The 12,725-nt window shown below is 44.6% G+C and overlaps 1 protein-coding gene across 8 annotated transcripts in view; it reads right to left on the bottom strand.

The window, feature by feature from the left end:
• Nucleotides 1-12,725, bottom strand: part of SH2B3 (SH2B adaptor protein 3) — a 284,404-nt gene that overhangs the window by 52,422 nt on the left and 219,257 nt on the right. For all 8 annotated transcript variants that reach the window (XM_033955826.1, XM_033955829.1, XM_033955827.1 and 5 more), the window contains one exon: nucleotides 3,050-3,141. In XM_033955826.1, coding sequence (XP_033811717.1) covers nucleotides 3,050-3,141 — 92 coding nt within the window. The remainder of the gene's footprint in view (nucleotides 1-3,049; nucleotides 3,142-12,725) is intronic.

The following is a 12,725-nucleotide window of genomic DNA, read 5'->3' as shown; positions in this document are numbered from 1 at the left end:
GTGGAGGGCACATCTAATGGTAGGCACAAATAGTGGCAGCCAGCCAGCCCCCAGCCAGTGCCAAGCCAGCCAACCAACCCACCCCAAGCCAGCCAACCCCAAGCCAGCCAGTCAGCCAGTCCCAAGTCAGTCAGCCAGCCAGCTCCCAGCACCCAACCAGCCAGCCCCAAGGCAGCCAGCCAATCAGCCAACCCATCCCCAAGCCAGCCAGCCAACCCACCCTCACACCAGCCAGCCCCCAGCCAATCCCAAGCCAGCCAGCCAGAACCCCCCCTTCCCTGGTACCTTTCTAAAACACCCCCTCCCCCGCAGGTACAATTTTTAAACCCCCCCGTACCATTAAAAAAATCCCCCCCGCAAGCCCCTTTTTAAAACATCCCCCATGTACCTGCCGCCACACCTTTTTAAAACATCCCCCACAAACACCCGCAGTTGCACCTTTTTCATACACCCCCATAAACACCCACCGCAGCACCTTTTTAAAACATTCTCCCTCCCCCACCCCCACCCCCCTGCAAACACCTGCCGCCGTCGTACCTTAATAAAAACATCATCCTGGTAGTCTAGCTTGATTCCTCCCTGCTAGCCGTCTTCTATTTCCTGGAAAGGAGCAGCGTAGGTCAGGCGCGAGCTTTCCGCGCTCCTGCCTGGCCCTGCGCTACTTTCCGATTGGTTGCCGTCAGTTCTCACATCTCGCGTCCCACAAGAACTGAAATGATTTTTCCTGATGTGTCCAGACAGACACAACATAGGAGAAAACAGTTTCTACAGCTTAAAGTTATACTTTTTTATTTTTTGTAATATGTCTGTTATACAAGTGTGCTGCTTATAATAATTAAAAAATAGCAAGTTAACGCATCAAAGAGGTACTGACTGCTTGACTAAACTCTGTTAATCTCTCATTTTCATTCTTCCTCGTTAACTACAGTAGGTCAGAAACAGACCAGCATATCTTATATTCAAATACACAAAGATTATACTGCAAATTAATAATAATAATTTTATTCTTATATACCGCCATACCCAGCGAGTTCTAGGCGGTTTATATTAATTAGATTAGGATCCACATAGACATGTAGATTTACAACAAATTTATCGGATTTACAACAAATTTAGCCAAACTTGGCAGATAAAGAAGGAAGAGGGTAGAAGAAGGGGAAGATAGAAGCTATTATGAAGGAGGAGATGAGCCGAGCAAGGGGCCCGGAGATTACCGGAAGGGTCGGTTAAGGGTCTTGTTTGCTGAATAGGTAAGTTTTGAGTAATTAATCCCGTCATACTCGAAAATCAAACCAATTACTTCTCATAATTCATGCTGAGCCGCACATGGGTCCTGACAAGCTCTCATAGAGAGCCAAGAATAAAGCAAGACATTCAGGGTACACAGTACCTGGCTTTGAGTCAAGCAAGCTATTAACAGATTTTCACAGAACTAACTCAGGGAAATAAAAGAAAAAAAAAATGTCTGGAGAAAAAGCTCAATATTTCAATAACAGGAAAAGTCTCTGTGACTATAAATGCCCATGTGACACGCAGACTTTATAGGCCAAATTCCTGTCTATGAAACAGGCATTATCATCTTTAAAAGCAAAGGTCTACAGCTTACCATTTAAAAAGGATGAATAAATTATACTTTTTTTTTTTTTTTTACAACACACCTGAATGATGCTCACTCACATGACAGTGCACATTTCAATCCATGATGAAACTAAAAATAAAACCAAAACCAAAGAAGAGGCAATTCTAAACATCGGCACCAAGATGTAGGTGTCACAATGGGCCACACTTAGGGCTCCTTTTACTAAGGTTTTAGCGTGCGCTTAGCGCTTGCTACAATGCCGCACACGCTAAAAGCTAACGCCTCCATAGAGCTTGCTTTAGTATTTTTCGTTTAGCGTGTGGTTTGCGTGCGCTAATCTTTAGCATGCACTATAAACGCTAGCGCACCTTACTAAAAGGAGCCCTTAGTACCAATTCTGTAACAGCTTCTGGATTAGCCATTATAGAATACTAAGGCAAAGTCACTGAAGCACGCTAAAATCGTCATGTATCAACTTATTTCAATAACTACTGTAAGTTGGCATGTGCACAGTGCAATGCAACGTGCACAACTAATGGGATTCTAGAACTTGAATGTGTTTCCTGGCATCTCCGCCCATGTATGCAGCCCCCTACCAGTAGTGCAATAAGCAACTTATGCATGCTGGTTACAGAAGAGTACCTAAGAACATAATAAGATTTGCCATACTGGGACAGAGCAAAGGTCCATCCAGGCTAGATCCCAAGTAGTAAAACAGATTTTATGTTGCTTATCCTAGGAATAAGCAGTGGTTTTCTCCAAGCCATCTCAATAATGGTACTTGTATAACTTTAAACTGACACCAATAATGTGTGTAAGTGCTACACTAGTGTAACATATGTGCACTATTGATATCTAAATTTAGACACCAGCTTATAGAGTTGCCTTTTACATAATTTGACTGTTAACAAAATTCTGCAACGGAGAAAACATATTCTTAATACAATTTAGGGATTGATAGTAATGTGAGTGAACTGGATATGAGTGGGTTCTACCCAGTTAACTCATACTGGTAGGTCCTGGGCTACTCCTGAATGAATTCTGCACACACACACAAATTTTGCAGGATTATATATATATATATATATATATATATATATATATATAATCCTGCAAAATTTGTAGTTTTTTTTGTAGAATTCCCCCATCCTAAGATCTGAAATTCCTTCCTGCCTTTTCCTTTCTCAGGTTCCAGCCTCCTCAGTTCCCTCTCTTACTCCAACTGCAATTCTGCCTCCCTTTAAATTCTACCCCTCTCTCACTTGCACCCTGAATCCCCTCCCTGGCCCAAATTGGGAATATTTCATCTGAAGTTTCACAATACTACAGAGATTAGTTCTGATTTGAGCTGGAAGCAAAGAGGAACTATCAGGCAAGCTTTAAAAGAACCCCAAAACATACAAAATGTTTACTATGTGAGCTGTGCATGTTACAATAACTAAAAAATTGAAATCCTAAACACATTCTTACCCTCGATTCATACATTCTTTGATTTCTGATGTCCAAGAATTCAATTGTTGATCATCAGTGGTCTCAAAAAGAACTTCTGTTGAGTTGTTAACCTAAATTGAGGGGGTGGGGAGAAAAAGAGAGGTTGCATTGCACTGTAGACCTCAAGTCTGGAAAATACAAAATACTTCAGTTTTAATCTCAATAGCTTTCCTGAAAGTATTATAGTTACTTTGCTTACATTCCAAAAATCAAAGCTACCCTCATGCAGTCTCATCTCCCCTGCCCTACCCCTCACTTGCCTGCTTCTTTGCTTTCTTCTCTTTCTTTCTTTTTTAGAAATAGTTTATTGAAAATCCAAACACAATTTTAAATACAAACAAGCAAAACATGCTATAAACAGACAGGATACACTGAATAACTCCCGAGTCAAATGCAGCAGTACTAGGAACCATATATACTTGAATATAAGTTGATCCGAATATAAGTTGAGACCCCCAATTTTTCCCCCCAAAAGGAGGAAAAATGGTTGACTCGAATATAAGTTGGGCGGCTTAATATTCAAGTGCACTGTCCTGCCAGGATCTACAACCAGTGCCCCCCCCCTCCTCTGTCAGGCTCTGCACTCAGCCCCCTCCCTGCCAGGCACTGCACACAGCCCCTTTCACTCCCTCCCACCCAAAATTATTTTTGTTCCCCTGTTTAGCCATCATCTGATCTCTCTTTTTTTCAGAAAAAAAAAAAAGAATCTTGGGTTTCCTCAATAGGACTGAATTTAAGATAGCATGAACAGGGCAGTTGCACTGGATGCTGTGCAACAACAAGCACTGCCAGGAGTCCCAATCCAAGCCAGGTTTGGCACTGGGGAGGGAGAGACAGCAAGTAAGCATGAGAGAACAGCAAAGCAAATATCTCATACTAACAGCAAGCATGGGATAAGTGCAAACTTCAAAACAGCCTGCAGCTCTCCAGTTCTGCCATCATGGCCAGCATAACAACTGTGCATTCATACAGGGTGGGAGATGGGGGGGGAGTGCATTTCGCTTAGTGAACTGCCTCAACCCAGGTTTAGGCAAGTAGAAGGGCTGAAATGTGTTGCAGAAAAGTAAAAACAGTATGGAACTTTGAACCATGCGCTCCCGACGGAGGTGATGGAGAGGAAAATGGTGACAGATAAACACAGAGGATCTCTAATCAGAAAATTGGTATATATTGAAGGAAGTAAGGCCAGTTCTGGGTAGACTTGCACAATATGTGTCCTTTATATGGCCATTCACTTGAGGACGGGCTGGGGAGGGCTTCGATGGCTGGGATGGTTTAGATATGCTGGAGTGAGCTTTGATGGAGACTCCAGTAGATAGAACCTAAGCACACTACCGGGCAGAACTCTGGGTTTCTGGCTCAAAAATATCTAAGAAAAAGGACCATTTAAATTAAATTATTAATTTATAGAGCCTGTACAACTGGACAGACTGGATGGACCATTTAGCTCTTTATCTGCTGTCATTTACTATGTTATGTTACTATGTTACAAGTTTCCCGTTATGGAGGGGCAGAGTGATGTGTTTGACCTGCAACACACCCATGCTTTCACTTTTATGGTAATGGGTAGGGATAAGGTAGGAGGAGCAAAAAGGAAGGAAAAATTATGTTTCTTACCTGTTGATTTTCTTTCCTTTAGACGCAGCAGATGAATCCAGAGACCAATGGGATAGCAGGTGGAGATAGAGAAACTGATTAACAGGTGGTCCTATTGGTTGGCACACCTCCTGCATCTTCAGTATTGCTCCTTGCCCAAGCATCCATAACCATCAATATGCTTAGCATGTAAAAATATTCTTTCCCATAAACAAATTTGAAAAGGTAATAATACAGAATACAACTATCAATAATAACAGACTTTGAAAGTTGCAAAAGAAAAAAAACCGACAGTTAATAATAACAATCCCATTTTGAGATTTGTTATGGGAAAGAAGTTTTTTACATGCTATGCCTATTGATTGTTACGGATACTTGGGCAAGGAGCTATACTGGAGATACAGGAGGAGTGCCAGCCAATAGGACCACCTGTTAATCAGTTTCTCTATTTCCGCCTGCTGGTAGATGTGTGCTATCCCATTGGTCTCTGGATTCATCTGCTGCGTCTAAAGGAAAGAAAATTAACAGGTAAGAACATAATTTTTCCTTGTGTGTGTGCGTTTCCCCCTCTCTGCTTGAAAAGATTTAACTAATTTAATTGCGACTGTACTGTTATGCCTCACGGTGCTTAAGAAAGAGATTCTGCCCTGTGCTCAGCCAGCCAATCTCGGTTTTTTGCCGTTATGGGTTGGCAGAAGGCAAATTGCTGCACAGTGATGTCAAGGCATGAGAGTACCCTGTGTTTCATATGGGTTATCTTCTTGTCTCTCTTGGTGCCCATGAAGGCCGAGTCTATGTAGGTTTAGAGGTTTTCTTATTCTTTGTGCCTCTGTGCAGTGCTGTGTGTGTCTGGTAGCACTATAGAATTGATTTCTGAATTGTCTTTTCTATTTTTAGTGTGCCAGGGACTGCAAGTTTCAAAGCCTCAAAGTTTCAAATCCTATCAATAATAACAAACTTCGAAAGTTGGAAAAGAAAAAACCAACAGTCAATAGCCAGAAAGGGTGGGGCTCTGGATTCATCTGCTGCGTCTAAAGGAAAGAAAATTAACAGGTAAGAACATAATTTTTCCTTCCTTAGCAACAGCAACAGATGAATCCAGAGACCAATGGGATGTAGCAAAGCAATCCACAATCTGGGTGGGAAGCAAAGGCCACCTCTGCAACAACTGAAGCACTAAACGCATCTACTGCATGCGCCCCCACATCAAAACAGTAATGCTGAGAGAAAGCACTCTTGGAAGACCAGGTAGCCGCGAGACAAAACTCCTCCATGGAAAAAACCTCTGGACCGAGTCCAAGAAGTAGCCATCGCTCTGGTGGAATGGTCATGAAGTTCTTTCGCCAACCGCTTTCCTGCCATCAAGCAAGCGTAAAGAATGTCCTTCTTGACCCATCGAGCGATGGAGGCTTTGGATGCCACCATACGTTTGAGGCGTCCTGTGAAGAATACAAAAAGGTGATCTAAACAACTAAAAGTCGTTAGAAACCTAGCTCGCGGAGAACGCTACGCACTTTCTCCTCCCAGGTAGAAGGAAGGAAAAGAGAGTGTCACAAAAGAAAGGATGACACCTTCTTAGAAAGAAATTGTGGTACCGTCTGAACTGACATCCCAGATTTTGTAAATCAGAAATAGGAATCCCCACCAAACAAGGCCTGCAACTCAGAAAACCGCCAAGCTGAAGCCATGACCACAAGAAACCCCGTGTTCAACGGCACAGCTTTTAATAATAATAATAACTTTAGTTTTGTATTCCGCAATACCACAAAACAGTTAGAGTCTCAAAAGACAAGGATGAAATGAAACCATCGGTAAACTGCGAGGAAGTACCTTAAGACTGTACTCTGGACAGGGCTTTCTAAGAGGTGTACGAATATAATGTACTCCGTTTTGGAACTGAACTACATGAAGCTGAGAAGTAATCGAAGAGCAATATACCTAGCCCTTGTAACAATCTAAGAATGGCACTTGAAGCTGAAGGGAATTGAACGCTAAGCCCTTGGCAATATACTTGTGCCAAAAAAGAACTCTGGAAATGTGCAAATGTTGAGAAGTACCCAAGCAAGGAAAAACCTACAAAAGGAAGCAGAAGCCACTGGTGAAGATGTCTGTATCGCCTGGATAAGAGAAGAAACAACCTGGTTCGCATAACCCTTACACGTCAGCCATGACTTTTCAAAAGCTAGGTCGCAATACCAAAGTAATACGAATAACCATGTTGATCGGACCCTAGGTGAGCAAATCCAGAGATATCAGGAAACTCAACAGTCCGGCTGTCGAAAGACTCATCAGATCCGCATAGCAAGGATGGCGCAGCCAATCCAGAGATTCTACAAATACTGTGCCCTGAAAGCGAGCTTGAGATGGCAAATCCAAGCCATCATCAGCCAGGGGAAAATACTGAAAAAAAGAGAAACCAGAGGCGAGAAAGAAACCACGCTGCTACCCCCTCTGACTCCCACTCCCTGTGCCCGCCAAAGAAGCTAGGAAGCTTAGAATTTTGAGACGAGGCCATGAGGTCTAGTTCCAGGAGATCTCACTTCCATAAAAGGAGCTGGAACGCCTGAGCCAAAATTCTCAATATCCAGGATGTAGAAGATTTCACTAGTACTTTTTTTTTTTACACTTTCTAAAGCGTACACAGCACTGTACACTAACACAATAAATGGGCCATGCACATATTTCGTGGAGACAAAGTCTATCCAATCTCTTTTCCTGACCCATAAAATGATCTGCCAACAGAAGAGGAGGATGAGGGTCCACCCACTGAAGTAGAACCACAACTTTACCTGCCAATTGAACATAAGAAGTTGCCTCCACCGGGATCAGACCAGAGGTCCATCGCACCCAGCGGTCCGCACCCGCGGCGGCCCATCAGGTCCATGACCTGTCAAGTGTTCCCTGCCCTAAAAAACCTATCCTTACTTCTATCTGTATCCCTCAATCCCCTTTTCCTTCAGGAATTTATCCAAACCTTCTTTGAATCCCTGTAGTGTCTTCTGCCCCACCACAACCTCCGGGAGTGCGTTCCATGTGTCCACCACTCTCTGGGTGAAGAAGAACTTCCTGGCATTGGTTCTAAACCTATCCCATTTCAGTTTCTCCGAGTGCCCCCTTGTACTTGTTGTTCCCCACAGTCTGAAGAATCTGTCCCTGTCTACCTTATCTATGCCTTTCAGGATCTTGAAAGTTTGTATCATGTCTCCTCTAAGTCTCCTCTTTTCCAGGGAGAACAGCCCCAGCTGTTCTAGCCTGTCGGCATACGAAAGGTTTTCCATACCTCTTACCATTTTCGTCGCTCTTTTCTGGACCCCCTCAAGCAATGCTATGTCCTTCTTGAGGTACGGCGACCAATACTGGACACAGTACTCCAGATGCGGGCGCACCATTGCATGGTACAGTGGCATGATGACTTCCTTTGTCCTGGTCGTGATACCCTTCTTGATGATACCCAGCATTCTGTTTGCTTTCTTTGAGGCTGTCGCACATTGTGCTGATGCTTTCATTGTTGTATCCACCAGCACACCCAGGTCTCTTTCAAGGGTACTTACATCTAGCAATGTTCCCCCCATTGTATAGCTGAACATCGGGTTCTTTTTCCCAACATGCATGACCTTGCATTTCTCTATATTAAAACGCATCTGCCACTTTTTGGCCCACTCTTCCAGCTTCGTTAGGTCCCTTTGCAGGTTTTCACAGTCTTCCGTGGTTCTAACCCTGCTGCAGAGTTTGGTGTCAAATTTGATAACCTCACATTTCATCCCTGTCTCCAGATCGTCTATAAATATATTGAACAGGAGCGGTCCCAACACCGACCCCTGCGGAACTCCGCTCGTGACCCGTTGCCAGTCTGAGTATTTGCCCTTCACTCCAACCCTCTGTTTTCTGCCTGCCAACCAGTGTTTAATCCATCGGTATACATCCCCCTCCACTCCGTGGTTCCACAGCTTCTTAAGCAGCCGTTCGTGGGGTACCTTGTCGAAAGCTTTTTGGAAGTCGAGGTAAATTATGTCTATGGGTTCCCCTTTGTCTATCTGGCTGTTTATTCCCTCAAAGAAATGTAGTAAGTTTGTGAGGCAAGACCTTCCCTTGCAGAAGCCATGTTGGCTCTCCCTCAGCTGCCCATTTTTTTCCATGTGCTCGCAGATGCTGTCCTTAATAAGTGCTTCCATCATCTTACCCGGAACCGAAGTCAAGCTCACCGGCCTGTAGTTTCCCGGCCTGTACTCTACATTTGAGAACAGAATGTAGAGAAATACCCACATCATAATACTGACTGAAAAGACCTTCAGCGTCATTCCGGAAGAATGGTCTGAAGCTCCAGAAACGGTAGCCTGACCATGCTCCAGAGTAGAAGAATGAACAAGTACTGAGTCGTCTCTTAAGACCAGACTCCTGGAGCTGAGGATGGAAGGCACCGAGCCCCCCAACCTGGGATTATTGGTGGCCATGAGCTAGTCCAGCAAAGACTGAGGCATGCCTTTGAAAAGAGAAATCTCGCTGAGCCACCAAATCATACAGAGCGATGCAGGAGGAGCCTACCAAATAATTGGAGCCCTGAGATACCGGGAACCACCGGAACAAAAGCGACTGGTGTAACGTTATAATGGGAAAGCAAGCCGAAGTTCCCAGTGGAGTCAGCAACATGGATCCTAGAACCTGTACAGAATCCCATAGTCTTGGTCATGGTGACCGGAGATGAATGTAAACCTGAGACTGTGACCCATCGCCCTAGTCTCTGGGAAGAAACACATTTCTCTCCTATATGAATAAAAACATCTCCCCGATATACCTATAAATAGTACAGGAGAAAAGAGCGCTGTGAAAATTCAAAGATTCACGTCCAAAGAACTGAGGAAAAGAAACCACCCTTTTCGTGTCAGTCAAATGACCCGACTGGAAGACATCCAAATCAAGCAGTCAGTCAAGATGAAATTAGTTGTATCGCCTGGTAGCGCCAAAACGGTACCACTGCCCACATTTTCTAAAATGTTCGTGAAGCCTTGGGTAGGCGAAATGGCATGTGCCAAAACCGAAAGCGCTGCTCCAAGAGAGGCAAGCAAACCTAGTGCCGATTCAGAGTCCATAGTGAAAATGTAAATATTCTCCCAGTTTTTCTACAGAAATGTGTAACCCTGAGAAACTAATTCAGCAGAATGGGGTCCTCCAGCCTGCCCAATGCCCCCGTCTTGGGCATCATGCAGTAAGTGGAACAACGTCCCTTAGTTCCTGAAGAACTACAAGAACTGCCATGAGGACCAGTAACACTTAAAAGGGAAACACAAAACAGAGACTCCAAGAACGAACCGGAATCCCGAGGAGGATGCAAAGTTGCAAGTATCCTGAAAAATGTTCACAGCCCCCTGACCTGACATTATAGCGTCTTCTTCCTCATGAGAAAGCCTGAAGAGTCATTGGAAGAAGTCAAGATCCCCTCAGAATGAAGTGCAGAAGGTCAGGGAACGGCAGGATGAGAACTGTAGGATCTGTAAGAAGAAAGAAATTCTCCTAGGAAAAATCAAGTTTCGCAATGTAAAGAGAAGTATACTGGAACCATGAAAACAGTACTAACTCCATGCAACGTGAGTGAAATACGTATGTCCTTTAAAGTGAATACGTACTAGACGCAATCAAGATGCTGCATCTACTGCCCCGTGGGAAACAACAGCATGCTATCAGGAATCAGACAAAGCTCACATCACTAATGAGAGCTTCAGGGATGAGGCTAACTGCCACATATCGCGCGCTCCTCCGCGGGTTTGATAGAATAGGTAACTAGCTCCTGGTTAGAAGGAGCTGCACAGCCCTTCTTGTCTGGTCGTTGGGTCCGTCTAGCATGTACCATGAGAAGATGGCGACAGGAGAAACCAGCGTGATAAGCCAGAAATAGAGAAAGAGAGTCCTGGCCGCAGGAAGATGTGAAGTGTCATTATGCCCACAGAGACAGGCCGAACTTGGAAATTGTTAGTACTACCTTTAGGCATATATATCCTATGCCATTACTAGACACATGCAGCGCAGCACAGAGGCCCAAATAAGAAGGACAGTTACCAACAGACAAAGGCTCAATCTGCAGGGACCCCAAGAGAGACAATGAGATACCCGTGTGAAATACTGAAATACTGCTGATCTCACTGTGCCATGAGTTGCCGTATGTCGACCCAGTCCGGAGACAAACAAAGACTGGGTGACCTAGCACAGGTCAGAGTCTCTCTGGTAATCCCCTTGAGTGCTATCCCCAGAGTCCGATTAAACAAGCAGCTTCCTTCAAGGGAATACAGCAGGAAGACAGACAGACATATAAATCTGCCCAAGCTTGTTCCAAAGCTGGTGAAACACGTACAACTTGTCTGAACCGGAAAGGAGAGAAGCCGCGGTATACCCTGACCAAAGTCAGCTGTAAATAAACTACCGGAACGCTGCAGCTCTCCTGCCATCACCGGAGACCCAAGCGCATGCCTGATTCTCGCTGACATGTGGCCACTGCATCAACGCTCCTAGAAACTAGTCGGATTCAAGCCCCGCAAAATTTATCCTGCTGCGGCCTGCATAGAAAGAAAATCAGACTCGGGGAATAACCAGAAGAACCACAGCGCCGGAAAAAAACATGTCTCATCTCATGCACACTGCTATAAACTGGCACCTGCACAATCAGCTGCACATGGCCGTGACAAACACCGACAAAAGAGAGCCTCGGAATAAACAGGACTACTACTGCTGTACTGAAACTCAATGAGGAGAACAAGTGCGAGCATGAAATCACACCGCTACTGCCACGCAGTAACCAACAAGGAAACCAAGCGCGTGCATGCAAAGGGCGGAAAAGTCCCGGCTCCCTCAACGGATTTCTAGTCATAAAAACTTAGCCTCAATAAAATATCCATTCCTTAAACGTATGTTGACCGAACCCACAGTACTAAGACTCCCAAACAGAACCTGAAGTTCAAACAACAATAAAAAACACATACTGTACATACTCATAAGCTTGTTGTTAGGGCTGGTTGAAGCCAGTTAGAGCTGGATGTGCAGCACTAACAGGGCAGAATGTAGCAACTGTGGTCTCCCTTTTATTTTATTTTTTTAACAGAGAGGGGAAAGAAGAAAAAATGGAGACCCAGTCAGACCTTCAAGCAATGGAGGGAGGGTGAGGCATGGACCTGGGGGGACCCAGGTGTAACCCCTAAAGCCGGCACCATTCAGCCGGACACCCCTGTCTCACTGAAAAGAAAATCTCAACAAGAGAAATAGCATTGCCAGCTCACTGAAGAGAAACCTCAACAGGAGAAACAGAATGGCAGTCTCACTGAAGAGAAACCTCAACAGGAGAAAATAAAGTTCCAGTCACAGCCAGAATCCAGGAGCTATTCGAATAGCAACCATCACCTTCTGGAAGATAAGAGCATACTGGAGATACAGGAGGAGTGCCAGCCAATAGGACCACCTGTTAATCAGTTTCTCTATCTCCGCCTGCTGGTAGATGTGTGCTATCCCATTGGTCTCTGGATTCATCTGCTGCTGTTGCTAAGGAAAGTATATTACTGCAACAGTGGCAAAAGCTGTTGAAACAGTCCTGAAACGTAGAACCCCAAAAACAGGGAAGCCGCAAGATAGTGACCTAAGTCAGCTGCAAAATAAACTCCGTGAATGCTGCGATGCTCCTGCTAGCACCGGAGACCCAAGCTCGTGCCTGTTTCATGCTGAAATGAGCTGGCTCTATCAACAATGCATTAAAATACCTACCCGGAGAGAACCATTAAAATATTTTCTCCACTATGATGGTATAAAATGCTTAAAATAAACATTGGAAAGAAATAAAGGAATGCTACTTCGTTCTCAACTTAGGAAAATAAACACACGCCTCTTCCTCAGTCAGGAATCGGTTTTGGGAAAAACACACCCAGAGCCGTGGGAACTGCCAAGCAAAGTCTGCCTCAGGGAGAAATCCCACTACCACTGTGGTGCAGCTGCCAGAGTATGAAAACAAGCCCGCGCCTACAACACGCGGGAAGGCACAAGTTCTGTCAATGGAGCTCTATACATATACCCGAAGCCCTTTACT

The sequence above is a fragment of the Geotrypetes seraphini genome, chromosome 8, assembly GCF_902459505.1.
Source record: "Geotrypetes seraphini chromosome 8, aGeoSer1.1, whole genome shotgun sequence".
NCBI lineage: Eukaryota > Metazoa > Chordata > Amphibia > Gymnophiona > Dermophiidae > Geotrypetes > Geotrypetes seraphini.
The sequence above is the reverse complement of the archived record's forward strand: the minus strand, read 5'-3'. Positions and strand labels throughout refer to the sequence as shown.